This window comes from Mixophyes fleayi, chromosome 2, assembly GCF_038048845.1.
Source record: "Mixophyes fleayi isolate aMixFle1 chromosome 2, aMixFle1.hap1, whole genome shotgun sequence".
In the NCBI taxonomy this organism is placed as follows: Eukaryota; Metazoa; Chordata; class Amphibia; order Anura; family Limnodynastidae; genus Mixophyes; species Mixophyes fleayi.
The window spans coordinates 349,662,482-349,680,467 of NC_134403.1; the positions used below are offsets into that span (position 1 = coordinate 349,662,482).

The 17,986-nt window shown below is 36.2% G+C and overlaps 1 protein-coding gene across 3 annotated transcripts in view; it reads left to right on the forward strand.

Annotated features, from left to right (window-relative positions):
• Positions 1-17,986, forward strand: part of NCAM2 (neural cell adhesion molecule 2) — a 238,480-nt gene that overhangs the window by 150,301 nt on the left and 70,193 nt on the right. For all 3 annotated transcript variants that reach the window (XM_075197113.1, XM_075197115.1, XM_075197114.1), the window contains exons 9-13: positions 1,441-1,591; positions 3,907-4,094; positions 10,200-10,296; positions 11,857-12,030; positions 14,082-14,201. In XM_075197113.1, coding sequence (XP_075053214.1) covers positions 1,441-1,591; positions 3,907-4,094; positions 10,200-10,296; positions 11,857-12,030; positions 14,082-14,201 — 730 coding nt within the window. The remainder of the gene's footprint in view (positions 1-1,440; positions 1,592-3,906; positions 4,095-10,199; positions 10,297-11,856; positions 12,031-14,081; positions 14,202-17,986) is intronic.

The following is a 17,986-nucleotide window of genomic DNA, read 5'->3' on the forward strand; positions in this document are numbered from 1 at the left end:
TTATAGAAAGAGTAAATATATCTTGGAAAATTTGCATTTATTTTTCTCTTTGACTAGGTGTCAATGCATATTGTATTGTTAACAGCAAATTGAAAATTGCAAATACATAGAGATATATAGATATGTTGTAACTTAGTGTGCAAACAAGGCTTTTTGAAACAATTAGTTATATATATGATATGATATGATAGCCAAAGAACATGCCAATATACACGGCCTTTCAGTGCATTTCACATTATCAATGATTGTTGTTTTACTGAGAATGAGTTTGTCATTTCTGGGCAAAGAGAACACCAATCAGTCAGACTGAATTCTTGTCATAGGTATTTAATAAACCTCAATCATTTCCAGCCCAAAAAGAAAAGAACAACAGGTTGACAGAATTGATTTGCTTACTTGATGGGGCACATTTTTTATATTCATAATGCATTTTCGATTGTATCCATAGGCATCCATGAAGCTAGGGTTTTTAAACCAAGAAAATGTAAATGAATGTATTCCCTCTCAGATGGTGATTTTTATTCAAAGTTTATTGAGTCCTTTTGGGAGAAAAATGCTAAATAAAGAAAATCCTACTTCTCTTTCTCCTTCTTCTCAAATCTGAAACTGTTAAATCACATTTTCATCATGTTTCTTATCAAGCATTCTGGCTGGTTGCCTTTTTAGCATGTTCTTTAATAGAAATATAGGGCCGGAGTCATTAAGGAGAGCAAGGCAAATAAGGAGTAAATTTGATCCTGGACAAAGCATGTTATAATGCAAGGGGTGCAAATTAGTTTATTATTTTGCACATAAAGAAAATACTGGCTTTTTTGTCATGTAACACACGAATAACGTGATAGCTTTATTCTTGCACTGAAATTTAAAGTGGATCTAGGACATGCCCTACCCCAATTGTAAATCTGTCACCACATTTTAAATTTACCTCCCCCTTCAATGTTACTCCTTTTTTTTTTTGCATTGCTCTCCTTAATGTCTCAGGCCCATAGTATGCTAATTATTCTAGTTTGCTAAAGCAAAAAGGAAATCTTCAAACATAACCCATTGATATTTATACCCCTCATTGGTAAGGCCACATAGATGCTGTTTTCACACATAAAATGTTACTGTCGGTGTAAAATATGGTAAATCCTATTGTGTCCATTGCACAGGTATTTTTAATTGCACATGTGATATAAAAAATGTTATGGGAAACAAAGTCACCAAAAATACTAGCTCCTGATATGTCTGGTCATACATGATATGATTCCAGTTATGTGGAAACAAAGAACAGGAAGATAGCACTAAGGGCAATTTTAAGCAGATGGCTGTCATTGGCCAGTATGTTGTCAGCTGTGAGCTTCCAATGTGGCTTTTCTCTTTAAGTTTGTCTACCTTTATACATTTCCCTTTGTAATATTTTGGAGCAAACTGTATTTTCTTTACATGTGATATTAACAGAGCCAAGATGACCGAATAGAAAGTACAGGATACCATGGAAAATCCTCCTTGCGCATTAAAAATGTGATATTATCTGATGCAGGAAGATATGACTGTGAAGCAGCGAGTAGAATTGGTGGGCATCAGAAGAGCATGTATCTCAATATTGAATGTAAGTATTGTATTTATTATACATGGTTGCTATGCTCAGTTATATGTAATCAGCTATTAACTACCCCAATCATTTTTCCCCTGATAGTGCATGCTATGTCCATTTTACTTGCCCCCAACTCTTGCCGACTTGACTGAGCTAAAGCGGAATGGAAAAGAATAGAGAAATAAAAATAGGACTTGTGTATTTGTACATTTGTGTGTCTACAATTTGTAATTCATTGCTAGCTTACAAATAAGTCTGTATGTTGGATTGGGATATAGAATATAAATAAACTAATAATTAAATACCACTCAAGTATGTGAAATGACCGGCATTTTGAATTTACACAACACATTTAGAAAGCAAAATCCTAAGAGGTGATTTGGTGATATAAAAATCATATTGCATTAATTACATTAATTCATTGAAGTGTCCTTAACAATATGGTACTTTTCTAGTGTGATAGATTTTAGCCAGATAGAAGGTCCTGATTGAATTCACATAAGTTCTTCTTAGAGATCAACAATAAACATATACTGGTGACACTGCTATCTTAAAGGGTTTATGAGCTGATGTTCTCTTGTGTTCCAGCTCCTCTTATTCTAAAACATGGTTATATTTGTATACTTCGGTCTGGATTATAACTAGTATTTTAACTAGTATATTTTGAACAGACAATATATTGATTCCTTTTAACTCAGAAAAACACAGACATTCCATCCAATCTTGAGTAAGTTAGACATTGGTATACCATATCAAACCTTTGTATTCTACACAATTTCATATGGCCAAAGTGGAGTTCTTTTCAGTAGCAGCTTAATATTTGCCATTTAACAGATATACACTGGGGGGGGGGGGATTCATAGTTGAATGTAAAAGTTTCCATTTGCTTATGTGCAAATATGTGCTTGAACACTTATGTGTCCTTGGGCCTGATTCATTAAGGATCTTAACTTGAGAAACTTCTTATTTCAGTCTCCTGGACAAAACCATGTTACAATGCAAGGGGTGCAAATTAGCATTCTGTTTTGCACATAAGTTAAATACTGCCTGTTTTTTCATGTAGCACACAAATATCAACTTTACATTTCAGTGTACAAATAAGCCATCAAGTATTTGTGTGCTACATGAAAAAACAGGCAGTATTTAACTTATGTGCAAAACAGAATGCTAATTTGCACCCCTTGCATTGTAACATGGTTTTGTCCAGGAGACTGAAATAAGAAGTTTCTCAAGTTAAGATCCTTAATGAATCAGGCCCCATGTCTTTATTTTGCATTGCACAGATGTTAAGATGTGTGCGCCCTTAAATATGGCGTGTAGATGCATTGGGTGCTAATGTGAGCAATTTTGCCTATGAAATCTATAGTGTGCTCAGACAATGAATAAAAACTTGTGATGCTTTTCCCCATGTACACGTTTCATGCACCACAAATGAACCACAAGCACACCAGAGATTAAGACCAGTGTTTGGAAAAAAATGGCCTTTTTAAAAGCAAACAGCTCATTTGTTTTTGTAATCCCTTTAACATGTTTAAACAATGAGAATTATAGATTTGTGTTACCTCTGTAGTGTACTCATAGTTTGTAAATAAAAGATAAGTAAGAGGGCAAGACTGAGCCACCACTAACAATTGGCAGTGACAGGACTACCATCATCGTCATCATCAACATTTATTTATAAGGCGTCATCAAATTCCGTAGCGCTTTACAATTGGGAACAAGCATTAATAAGACAATACTGGGTAATACATACAGGCAGAGGGGTAAGAGAACCCTACTCGCAAGCTTACAATCTATGGGAAGAAGGAGGTCAGGAGCAGATATATGGTATCCAGGCAGAGATTTCTGTGAAGGCCTGAAATGGTAAGATATTAGATACTACTGCCCAGAGCAGTAGCTACTGATCCATCCACCCTGTGCAGACAAGGACTAAACACAATGGGGTGGGTGACTTTGTGGACCAGTAGCAGAGTTTGAGGTTTGAGGTGCATGTGATCACACACATCAGGCTACATGGTCACCCATGGTTTGTCCGCTTTAAGATTTATATAAATAGAAATACTTTCCTTGCAATTCTGCTATAACACTGGCATACAACATAGCACGTCTGTGTACACACAGAATGTACTAAAAACTTTAGAAACACTCACAGTGCAATCTTCAATAGATGGTGATTCAGTTTTAGAGTTTGAAAAGTCCAAGATACTAAAATGAGTGGAATATGGTTTTGTAATGAAAATCTCTCAAGTGTGACAAATAACTGTAATTGTACACTAGCAAAAGCAATTTATTTTTTCTATTCATCGTGAGTCCCATTTGGCTTCTTACAGATGCACCTAAATTTATTTCAAATCAAACTATATTTTATTCTTGGGAAAACAATCCAATTAATATCAGTTGTGATGTGATCTCCAACCCGCCATCATCAGTTTTCTGGAGTAGAGAAAAAATTCTGTTGCCAGCCAGGAATATAACTAATATAAAAACACACAGAGATGGGAAGAAGATACTTCTAGAGGTGAGAGCTTTGTAACTTGTGTTCTTTGCTGATAACATTTGTAAATACCTATTGATTTTTAATTTTGCTTTTTGTTACATGAAAAAGTACACCGTTTTCAAAATGTCAATCAAAAAATACTATGTAGTTTAGGCAAAAACAAATCAAAGCTCTTCCAACTCTCCGTTAACATAATACATAACATGTTATAACATGATACCATATTTTTATTTAATTTTACAAGAGCATACACAGAGAAATTATAATTTATCATTCTGTACATGACAGTCATTCCTGCCACCACCTCAGTGAAAGAAATGCCGAATTTTCTATTTTACAAATGCCGCTAATTTCTAATTCATAAACAGCGGCACTAATCTAAGGCCACGTTAGATGATATACCTGAGCAATCCAATATTTAATTTTGAAATTGGACATTTTAACTCGCAGTAGTATTTGAAAAATATAATTCTTCATGCTAATATCTACAGCAATTAAGTTAGAAAATGTAACTTGTAAATTACACCATTATTGGTAATGTTAAATACAAATAATGTAGTCTTGTTTCTGGCTTTAAATTTATTCTAGAAACTTTTCTTAAATAAGAATAAACTCAAATGAATGTATTGTGTGTATTAGAAGTCTATTGCAGATATGTTTTATTTTAGATATTATATATTGTGTTATATATATTATAGGTATTAGGTATTCATTTTTTCCTGCTCCCTACTGAATTGACTATATGAGGCGGAGACTCTATTTGAGTAATACAGTAGATTATATCTGTATAAATCTAACAGACTGTTTCCCATAGAGAACTGTTGTTGCTCCCGATGTGATATACACAAGTGTTTGGTGAGCTCTGCTTACTTTTAGTGTTATGGGGATGACTGTGCCAAGAGTATTATTCGTGTTAGGAAAGAATAATACTATTGGGAGTGTTCTGCAAAATGCATGATTTGGTGTCTACTGTCATCCAGTTCACATAGCATATAAATCAGGTATGTTGTAGGAGGGATATGGGGTAGGTAGAAGCATGACATCATGGACACAATATATTACACAATAATTGTAAAAAAATATTTGTTTTATACTTTGTATCAAAAATATATATTTTTATTTTGGTTTGTTATTTTTAATTACCCAGATTAACTTTGAAATGTAACTTGAGGAATGAGTTAAGCGATAGGAGTATGCACCGGATTGTTTTCTTTACCTAGTGTGGGACTATGGCATAAACTGTCACAGAGACTTATGGGATCAGAATGGTTTGTGACAATTAAACAAATGAGCTCTTATGTTTAATTAGTGTATGTCAAATCGCATAACAGCATGCATTATGTGTTACTTAAAATATGTTTTGTCAATGTTATAGACAGTGCTCCTTAAGGTAAAACAGATTGTTGTAGTTTATAATATGCACATCAGTTAGCAATAGTTTTTTATAGGCGGTGTTATTTATCCAGATTTATTTATTCCATTTTAGAATGCATACAGCTTCTTTGTGTTTTTTTGGATATCCAAAATGTTCAGAGTTTTGTTAGTTTTGGAAAGTGTTGTAGACAGCTTATGGGGAATTTCTCACCAATCAACAAATAACCATGCTTTTGATGAATTTTAATTTTAAAATCAGCAATTTCATTACCTATTTGGGAGATCTATTCATTATTTTAATCCAGGTTCATCATGAGAACAAACATGTGTTAGGGCAGTGGTTCCCAAACTGTGCGCCTAGGCTCCCTGGGGTGCCTTGGAGATCTCACAGGGGTGCCACAGACAGGTCCAGTGGTAAGCAAGGCGGGGGCTACTTGGTAATTATTTTGGCTCAGGGGTGCCTTGAAAAAATTTTAGAGACCCTAAGGATGCCTTGAACTGAAAAAGTTTGGAAGACACTGTGTTAGGGTATCCATTTTTAACTCTATTGTGAGATAATTTTCTTATTGAAGTATACAATGCTGCTATAACGCCGTGTTTATTATTGGAATCAAAGGTTTGTTCTTGAGAAGAATTATGGTGCATATGACAAAGTACTCCAACACATTAAATATTTTTTTTTTAATGGAGATGAAACATTACTCAATGTGTTTGTTGCCTAGTTAAAATGAATCAATGTAACTTCAGGAAACATAATTCATTCAAAAAGTCAACAGTTTACAATTCTCATTGTCTATTGTTTAGTATTTCCTATGGAAACCCATCAGGAAGCATTGTTGAAAAAAACATCTTCTCCCAAAGCTTATTCCTGCCAAGATGTGTACATTATATTTGTCACAGTAGAAAGCAATATATTTATATCTTGAAGCAAAGCTTTAAGTTTCAATAAACGCAAGCATTTCCTTTCACTATACAATGTAGCATGTCTTGAGTCTTGACTATGGTTCAGTACGTAGGTAGTTCTATAACAATGTAACTAATCTTCGAGCAGACAAATACATAACTTAATAACCTTTACTCTTCATAGGCTTTTTGAGATCTCCAACTTTATTGAACCTTGGAGTTGTTCCATGGCAGAAAATGTTTACCGTTCAGGGCTTTTTTAAGCATGCTATAGTGTTCAGATTCTTTGGTTCTACACTTCATCTTTAGGTATCAGCCTTGAATTAATTCTTGTTTGACTTATTTATTTGTCTTTTCTATTTCATTCAACTTCCACTCCAATTTATATGTACCGTCTTCCTCTATTCCAATTGTGCTAGATATTTAACCCCACTGCACTACAACCAAGCTGATGCTCTAGAGTTTTGCAGGGATTTTCACCAGATATTTAACCACGCACTTATGTCTTAAAAACATTTTTTTTTACATTCTTAAAACTGTATTTTTTTTAAATGTGCCACATGTTCATCTGGATATGAGAATACTCTTGGAAGAGATCCAAGAACTCTGTCCCATGTTTTCAGTAAACTTGGAAAGGAAAAAGTTATACGTTCAATCTCATGTGAACTTCATCTTGAAGGACATTCACAATCTATTGAATTTTCCTTGGAAAATTACATTTTAACATTATCATTTCCATTCTACTCAGCTTAACAGGAAGAGTGTCTCTTTCCACAGAAGAATTATTACGTTTGTGCTGTGGTTCCTTTATGAATGGAACAGAATGGTGACTTTTGCTTTATGTTCCTTGTGATGTGAAAAGTTAGCCAAATCGGGAAATTTCATGCTGCATGTGGGGTAGTGGGACACTTTAAAAGAGCTATGTCTGAGATCAAATTAAAAAAATAGACTTTGTTTTGGGGAGCAAGCTAATTTAGCAAACTTCAATTGGCGAAATCAGTGCATTTATGATTAAGGCTCTGTCCGCTGAACACTTCAATCCCCATAGATTTACCTAGTGTATTACTATGATGTGTTGGTAATGGGGACATCAGTCATTACTTTCAATTGGAATCCTTTTGTTCCATTTAGTCACAATTTACAGAGGAAAGTGCATTCATATACACATACAAACCAATGTAGGTAAAAAATTACAATGTATAGTTGTGACACTTCAGATAGCACCAGCCCTAATATCCCATTACTCTCATGACTAATATATTACATAAATAATGCACCAATAACAGTATTTTATAAGGCAGAAATAAACATAACGGAGTTGGTGGACCAAAAGTGATAGGAAGCAGGACTTTAAGGTGGTATTTTGTGCCCATTACAAGCTAGCAAACATTATACAAAATGTCAGCATATACAATCATAAAAAAGCAGAATGGCGAGTAAGTATAATAATAATAAGTAGGGGCATTACAAATTTTAATATGCAAATGCCTCTGTAAACTTCTGCACGCTCTCTAATCCATGCTGAGTGTGTAATAATAATATGATGTCAGGCTTTATTCACTTTCCAGTTCCTGGGCTTGGAAGCTCCTGTGCCTGTGTTGGGAGCCCTGAGTGATTGGCGAGCACACTCACTTCACTATGCAATACCTGTGTTAGGTGTGCTATTACTAGTGGTTCTAACCTTGCCCGACTCCTGATATTGATTTTGAAATAGGACTATTCTCCTGAAGGCTAAGTCATTACTGTCTCTGCCTAAATGGCATTGACCTCTGCTTGACCCTGGCCTTGCTTTTGGATACTAATTCAGTACTGCATCTGCCGAGCTGTTGCTATAGTTGACATGACATTGACTTTATCTTCTGTGTCTTGAAACATAGAACGTGTGTAATGCCTGTGGCTTCCTTGGTTTGGAACATTGAATCACTTGTTGATAAACACCTTTGATTCATGAGTACCATTAAGCACAAATCAATTTAGGAAAAGGGGATGCTATAAATGAAGAGCACTCTAGGGAGTAAATGTATCTAGCTGCGAGTTTCCGGCGGGTTTGAAAAGTGGAGATGTTGCCTATAGCGACCAATAACACTCTAGTTATGATTTATTTAGTGCAATCCACAAAATAAAAGCTGATTGGTTGCTATAGGCAACATCTCCACTTTTCAAGCCTGCTGGAAATTTGCGGCTTGATACATTCACCTCTAGGTGTTTATTGTCACTAGATTTATCAGCAGTGTGACAATGTGGATTTAAACTGTACTCTGCTACTCCAGTGATAAATTGATCCTTTATAATTTGATTCATATAATATATGGGTCTTTGTAATTTATTATTATGATAATTATTATTATTATTTGTCATCACACTTTATTTCTAAAGTGCATATTATAACATATTAAAGAGCGATATAAAACAGAAAGTAAAGATGGCTCAACCCAAATGATCTTATAATCTAAGAGGTGTGGGGAGCAATTGATTCATAAGGTAGTGGAATAACAAAATAGCTTGGGGTATGGAAAGTGTGGGTGGCTACTGTCAGCCACCAATATTAAATCAACCATTGGCGACTGGCATTTCTGTGTAGCTGCTGGTATGTGGTACTGATTGAATGAGGAGAGACAGTGTAAGGTGGACATGAAAAATGAACTAGCCATTCTAGAAATCTTAGGTAGTCAGCTGCTGGTAACCATCACCCACTTCTTATTTTAACTAAACCTTCATTATCTTCTGGTTTTGGAGAAGGCAAACATGTGCACTGTGGCTATCTGCCAGCTTAGAGTTGCTGTGCGGCTTGTGTTTTTCCTTTGGCATCATGCTTGCTGCTGTGCACAGGACTCTTGTTCCTCATATTCACAGACATTGTGGCGGCAGCTGCTGCCACCGTCAAGGAGGCCGCAGGGGTCACCAAAGGAAGAACTGAGATGGTAACAGCCGGTCTGCATCTAACAGCTTAACTGACATGGAATTCCAGAAGATCCTTTGGGCTAGATTTACTAAGCTGCGGGTCTGAAAAAGTGGGGATGTTGCCTATAGCAACCAATCAGATTCTAGCTTTCATTTATTTAGTACCTTCTACAAAATGATAGCTAGAATCTGATTGGTTGCTATAGGCAACATCCCCACTTTTTCAAACCCGCAGCTTAGTAAATCTAGCCCTTGGAATGATGACTCTCCTCGGCACCACCTTGTACTTTCTCGTTACCTTCACAATTTTTTTACTCTTAAATTTGTGGCAAGATGATTATGTAAAAAGAAGGGCTCAGAGCTCATCTAATGTTCAGCCATCTCTAATTGCAGTTCGCCTTCATGTTTAATTGCCCTAGTCAGTATTGTGAACCGTAGAACATGCATGACTAGAAAGCTTATTTAATAACATGGAGGAAATAGACAGGTTGTAATCTATAACCAAGTATTTAATTTTATCAGTATTCTGTGTGTTGGATTAATTACATTTGTATTAGGTTGTTATTGGTTGCAGGATGTCTTATCATTTGACAAAGTTTTAATAGGTGTTGTGTTCCTCTACATTAATGAAACCTGTTCAGAGTTTAGCATTTGTTTCTTAGGAAATGCCTATTTTTTAAATGTCTTGGTAATATTTAGATAGCAAAATGGATTCAGCAATTTGATTTTTTTTTTTATGTTATTAGTTTTTTTAGATTATAGCTTTTAGTTTTACTTTTTATCTGGCTTTTGACAAGAAGAAAAAAAAATGTCCAAATGGAGAATACAATATGCATAATCATTGGATTGCTATTTCTTAGCATACATGGCTAGTTCTGTAGGTATAAAAATAAATAAGAATAATTTTAATATATTTGTCTTGGACCTTTTTATTTTTTTATTTATAAGATAACACCAATATCGGACAATGACTTTGGACGGTACAATTGCACAGCAATCAATTCAGTAGGATCAAGAATTCAAGAATACATACTAACGTTGGCTGGTAGGTACAATATGATTGTTAAATAATGCATTCTAACAAAGTGGTATTAAAGATGTCTGCTCCACAGTTAAATAATTTAAGTTTTTTGTCTCATTTTCACATCAAAATCTTTCTATCCAAGCTTTACACATGTACAAATCTTGTATTTTGACTGTCTCTGATATTAGTTAAAGGGATTGTAATTGTATCAAGTCCCTGAATTAAGGTTGATTGCAAGATATACAATGTAGAACAACAGGGGGAATGGTAGAACATGTGACTCAGCTAGCCTTTCATGTGCCGCTTTATACAGCTTGCAGCCAACCACATGATTTTACTATGAAGTTTCTTATTGGCCAATTGCTGTAGAATAAAGAGAGATTGTGTGTAAAGCCAGGGACTTTTACAATCCTTTAAGGTATCAGTTACACACATGTACAGTAACTGCAGTATTTTAAAAAAAAAACATTTAGCAAAAACATGGCGAGAAATCCTCTGTGTATCTTACACAGAGGATTTATAAGTGACAATTGCACAACGTATTGAAATTAGCAGTAATAATAAATAACTGCAAACGCAAGTTTAACACAGTTTGATGCATGTGTTTTTTTTCCTTTAGTTAAAGTGAAATAGTGAGGGGTGAAAGGTGGGGAAAGAAGACAAGGTAAAAAAAGGGTGGAAGGTCTTTTGGGTAACTGTATATTTTATAATACAATTTACAGATCACTTATAGTATATTATATTCATTTTTACACTTAAGTGCATTTTGAGTGTAATTGAGGAACTGGTCCTGTATGTATTGTTAGTCATTTCAAGTTTATAGAACATAACAGGACAATATTTGTTAAGGTGTAAAATATAATTAAATAGATAACAATGGAATCATTGGCAAAACAATGATCTCTATGTGGATCTAAAAAGACATTAACTTTATAAACATTTATTTTATGTATTATCATTTATTTATTAAGTGACCATATACTCCACAGCACGTTACAAACCTTCTACTTGCTCAATTACCCTTAATAAAATGGACAAAAAAAACGGCCTAAGTTAATCAATGTGCATTATTTACAGAGCTCAAAACTGCTATTGGGCCACAGGCATTGAGTTGCGAAGAGGGTATAGAATTCTGCTAAAGCGCTTGGGTTTGTGTTTGTTGAGAAGCAGATGTTTGCGCAGGTTGATGGGAGTCTTTGGGGGGAGTGACAGCGTTACTTTCATTGTAGTGAGAAAGCACAGCAGTGCACCTAGATTTGCAAAACAATGCAAAGAAGAAATTTACTTTCAGGGAGTAAGATTATTAAAATGGGATAAAGTGGTATAGAGAGCTCATGGGCATACTATACTATGTGGGTGGGTGCCCAGTCATTTTATCCTTCCAATAGGCCTTAATTTTGCACCTTGATATATACTGGGCAAACCATTTAGGCACAATAATGCAGAACCAAGATATTTTGTGCTGTGCATTCAGTATGCATTGTAAATTAGGCCCTCCGTGCACAAAGCTTACATACTTTCATGTGCTTGTATTATACTGTATTGTTTTCTATAATACTTGTATTATTTTGTGTTCCATAGACGTGCCATCCAGCCCACATGGTTTGCGAGTTATAGAGCTGTCACAGACATATGCCAAAGTATTTTTCAACAAACCAGACTCACACGGTGGTGTCCCAATTCACCATTATCAAATGGATTACAAGGAAGTGTCTAAAGATATTTGGAAAGTTGTCCATTCTCATGGTACTCAAAGTGAGTCACAAGTATCTCAAAAGGAGCTTATATACATTCTTGAAATTTAACAGATAACATTGTTTAATTTATGACATTTTAAATAGGCATGATTTGCATTCCCAATGCTCACCTGGTTCCGTACACTTTCTACATTTCTTTCAGTCCCCATATTTTTCCGCATTAAACAATGTGATTACTACTCCAATGTTTCTCAGACATTTTCCATCTTCTATACTATTTCAATCCGTTTTATTAGATTCAAATTAAAAGATCATCCATCTTTTTCCCTCTGACCTCGATGTTCATCTTTTTCTTAGCCATTGCCCATTTACTACCTGTGTCTACGTTTCTTCCCAATCTTTTCTTTCCCATCATGGCCCTGTGTTCTCACAAGCCCACCCTGCAGCCCTATCCTACTCTTTATTTCTTCAGATTTATTTTATCCTTTCTTCCATTATCTTCCCCCACACTGTCTCTCCCCATTTGTCTGGTGTTTCTGTGCAGACTCTGTCCTTGGCTCCCCCACCCCATGTTCTCTCCTTATATCTATTCACAATGTTTCCCACTGTCTTTTCCACTTTATCATTCCAACTCTATAACTATACTCTGTGACAGCCGCTGTTTCTTCTCCATAATGTCTTTTCTTATTTCCGTTGCCTAATATTATTGCATTTTTATTACTCCACTGAGAGCTCTGTCTTGGTGATTAATTTCCATAGTGCTATCACAGTATATTATCATATGCTGGGGTGATATGAATTCAGGAAGCTTCTCCACATGACTAATCCTTCCTCCGTGTGGAGATGATAGAGTGGTGACATAGTGAGCAAGCTACTCACTTCAGGTGGTAGAATATCTCAGGTGGGAGTGAGTGATACTATTTGCTATGCAGTTTATTGCTATTACTACATTATGGCCCTCATTTAGGATTAGGAGCAATCCCAGGTAAAGGGTGCAAATTTGTACCTGGACAAACCATTTTGCCATGCAATTTTTGTTTTTGCATGCAGGGACCGGGTCTGCTTTAGCATTTACACAAAATACTGGGAAACTTTATTTTAACATTGCAATTTAGAGTAGAGCTAGAATGTATCTCCCTCCCGACTGTAAATCTGTCCACACATTTTACATTTGTCCCCCCCCCAAACTCTGCATATGGTTTTGCCAAAATGCACCTTCTAACTTTGCGTCCATCTCCCCCTACCTTAATCTGCTGCCTGTTACCAATGCTCCCCATTCTGCAGCAGCAGGAGGTATGTGGTGATTGCCCAGTAAACAACCCAAATCTATTTGCAAGGTTCTGTTGCACCAGTGTATGCGGAGCGATTAGGTGAGTGCAGAGAACTAGGCGACTGAATAAGAAGAGCTAGAAAATGACATTTCCTGACTGTGTATATAAGACCTTCTGCCCTTAACAAATTACTCCTCTCCATGCCTCTTAGCAGACCAATGGAGTAAAACAATTTAAAATGTCTTTTTTTCCACTTATCCTGCTCCCATGTGCATCACGCATCAGAATTCATGGAAAATATGAATCCTAAGTGCCGTAGTAAAAACTGTGACTGTCTTGGTGAAATAAATTGAGAGCCCGGCGCTGAATTCACACCTTTGAATATGTTATATCTGCTATGCTGAATTACGCCGTTAGCTGGCTGAGGACAGGAGATGTATGTTAAACATGTGGGGGGGTTGCAGATTGCTGATACACTGTAGCTGCGTTAAAGGTATAAAGAAGCTTACTTAGACCACTCCAAAGCTTGTAATGTTCTCTGTCCTTTTTTTTCAAGTTGTCATATTAATAATTTCTATTAATATAATGGGCTAATAAGCCTATTATAAATTTCTATTCACGAAATGCAAGCCTGCTTCAGTGCTTCCGCACAGGAATAAAGGAAAAAAAATAAGCATTTTTTGTTGACTGAAGAAATCTTATAATTGTTTTAATGCTCTGAAAAGATAAGATGGGACATTTGACATCATTTTTAATGTGATAATTACAAGCTGTTTTCTGAGTTACTTTTATGGCTCAAAGGCTATTATTAGTTTAATGGTGTATTTTGTTCTTACAGCAATTGTTGTTCTGGGCGGTTTAGAAGCCAATACAACATACGAAGTCAAGGTGGCTGCTGTTAATGGAAAAGGACAAGGAGAATATAGTAAAATTGAAATTTTTCAGACGCTTCCTATTCGTAAGTGATTTTTATGCTTTGGTTGTTTTATATTTTTATTTTTGTTTCTATAGTTGTCATGGTAGCATTGTCTGTTCTATATTTTTATTGATTTAGCAATGTTGCTTTTACAGCAATATCAGCAGCAGCTATTTAAATAGCGCCTCTAATTCTGCAGCGCTGTACAGAAACTCGCTCACTTCAGTCCCTGCCGCACTGGAGCTTACAGTATAAATTACACACAGACAGACAGAGAGAGAGAAACTAGGGTCAATTTAATAGTGGCCAATTAAACTACTAGTATGTTTATAGAGTGTGGGAGGAAAACAAAGGAAAACAGAGCACCCGACGGAAACCCACGCAAACACGGGGAGAACATACAAACTCCACACAGATAATGCAAAGGTCGGGAACTAAACCCAATGTGCTGCTCAACAGCCAGGCCATGAGTATTTTTATTGTGAATTACGTTTTGCAGTATTTCCAGTTATATTTACAACTTCGATATTGTGTCATGTAGGGTAGAATTTCAAGATGTCATATATTCATATTTACCACAAACCATGCAGAAAAAAGGAATAACGCTGCATACATATCATGTACACAAATTGGACTGGATGTACTACAGGTGCATGTAAATTATTGTGCATATACAGCTTAATAATAGATAAATTATGATGTTGCCCTTTGGGGAGTAATAATTAAAACGTAGATGGAGATTATTGCTATTTTTGTGTTTAATATAGTACAATTGTAGAAGATTTAACTATTGTTGTTCTTTATAGTCGATAATTTTATTAATGTTATTTAAAGCTGTAAAAAGGACATAATTATTTTTTATTATATTTATCAGTTTCTTTTTTGGTTTTATTTTATTTGCAGCTTACAATGTATTTCTTTAGTTGCTCTGGAGTAGTACCAGGACAAAGAGTTAAGAGAGAATAGAGGTATACTTATATTCGGTGACTCTACTGTCCAAAAATGCACATTCCAGAAGAATATTGGGGACATTTATGAAAAGTGTTCTACATTTAACTATGTAAAAAAGGTGATGTTGCACATGCAGATTGTAACTGTCAGTGTTCTAGTACTTAAAAATTGAAGGCCAACATCAGATTGGAGCAATGTTACCTTTTCTACACAGTTGTCTGTAGATCAGACATTGAATCTTGGACCATGTACCACAGGGGCAAACACAGGATTTGTAGAGGGGTGGTTTCCACACCACACCACCAGTGGGCGTGACCAGCATGCATGGGGGCGTGTCTATAATATTAGACAGTGCTTGGCTGCTCTCCAACTCTTCCTATCCCTATAATATACATGGGCAATGCTGCATGCACTACTGTTAGGTGCACGCAGCTCTCTCTTTTCAAGCAGAGCCATGTGAAACGGGGGCAGGGTCTAGCCACCTGATTTATACAGTGCCCCAGGCTTGGAGGGGGGTTTCTAGGTACTAGGACCCCCCCCCCTCGGTTTGCCTATGTACAGGGGTGTTTTCTGAATTTAATGTGCCTGGAAGCTTAGGCGCCCCTCTCATATGTGACCAGTGGAGAATAGTGTGACAAGGGGAGAGAGAGAAATATGTTTGCTATGCCCTCCCCACTCTCCTGGTAACATACGCTCCTCTAACATCTCCTTTTTTCGTTTGTGCCCCAAGCTTACCGCCCACCGGTTTGTACTTGCTGCAGTGTCTGGTGACAAAGTGCTCTGATCTTCATAGCACCTCCGCTGCACCATGTAGAAATGAGCGCTGTGCAGAGCATTGGTAACTGCTACTGATTATGTCACCGGTGCTCTGCACAGACCGCCCACCTTATGGAGCAGTAATGAGAGCTTGGTAGTGTGTGGAGTACTCTTACTCCTCTTCCACTGCACCATGCAGTAGTAGAAGAGCTGCGAGCAGGGGCTGAATGGGAGGAGTAGTGAAACGCGTTGCATCACTGCTATCTGTACAGGACAATTCCCTTCTTCTTTCTGTCTAGTCTGACTGATAGGTTAGACTGCTGAGCCAGTCCTGGAAGAGCTCCATAGCCAAATAGCTTAGAGAAGCCAGTCCAGGGCCCCAGGCCCCTATCCTATCATGCCTGTGCAACTGAGTGTGCGCAGTAAGCCCATAATTCAATGGGCTTCCGCGCAGCCCTCTTGCATCATGGACCATGTGTACTACATCCATGGTGAAGATGTCACTGACATTGTATAAATAAATTACTCTTGAAAATCAGGAAAGGAGAAAACAATATTGAGTAACCGTGGTGTCATGGTAAACCAGCATTTAACCTTGTTACCTAGCCACACAATTTGCTTTTGACTGTGTGTGTTAGTGATTTTAGGCTCCATTGGGAGCAGATTTTGATTAAAAAAAAAATCCCTGGACAAAGTTCTCTGGTTGGACAACTTTGGGGCAGATTCAATTAGCCGCAGTGTTTCTCAGAACATCGCAGCTGTGCACTTTTACTGTTACAAGGGTATAAATATCCACTAATTTTTCCTCGCAACTCTATAGGTCTATAAAAATATCCACAGCGAAGTGTCTCTGGAATGGTCAAGAGACACTTTGCGGCTAATTGAATCTGCCCCTTTGTGTAATATGTGGGCTCTATATAAATAAACTATTGTAATAACAGTAATAGTTAGTACATGCCAAAGACAAAGGCAATGTATGAGACAATATGGAAACTACAGCAAGATATTTTACATTGTTATGTTTATTATTGTTGCACATTCACCAGCATGTAAAGTTCTCAAACACAATACAAAGCATTGAACTCAACATACACACAAACCAGGAATAGAGGCACACACCGGACACATGTAAACTATTATACATTGAAAATGTGAATCATTGTGACCTAAAATGTGTTGATAATTTATTACCTTATGTAGCCTTCCTTAATGTCAGAGGCTCTGGAAGACTTTTCCTTACACTATTTTTTAGTATGAAAATAAATGCTTAAGTGTTGTATAAATGCATACATTGGATGCAAACATGACTTAGTAAGCATAGTGGTATCTTTAGAATTGATCGATACTGTACATTATATATAATATAAAAGTTACATATGTCTTACAAAATATATGTATAAGATAATACAAAAATGTATGTAAAAAAAAGGATAACTTGCGTCTACCCAAAGACAAATACAAGTGTTTTCAATGGGCTCTTAGATTTGAGGAAGCCGGGAACATTCACTCTGAATCTGGAGCAACAACATATTCCATAGAACATAGCTTATCTTCTTTACCATCAGGGTCCAAGAGATCTCAGCTTTGATGCTAAATAAAGTTTGATTCCCATATAAATTATTTGTAGTATGTGGTTGGCATTTTTTTAAAAAAACTTCTGCTCACAGTCCAAGCAAACAGTGAGGAGGACCCTAAATCAGTGAGAAAGAAGTTGTTCATTAGTTCTTTAACCTTGCATCAAGTACACAAAGCCCTTGGGCTTAACCATCAGGTATGTAAACCGTACTTAGAGTATTACAACCCCAAAAATAATCAGCGGGTGTATTTACTATTCATTAGCATAGTAATTATATACCCATTTACCAGATATATAATATATTTTTCCACACTGTTCTCTCTGCTATATGTTGTTGGTAATAGGCATTTTGGAAAATAAGACGTTTTTCAAAGTTCTGTTTAAATAGAAGATACCAGAATAATCCTTCACACAAGGGCAGTTGGCGACAACAGTGAATAGTCAGGGGTATAATTAAATATATAACGTCTGTTCTTCATCTTGTAAGTAAATCTGTAATTGGAGTTGGCCTCAGGACATAACATATATATATATATATATATAT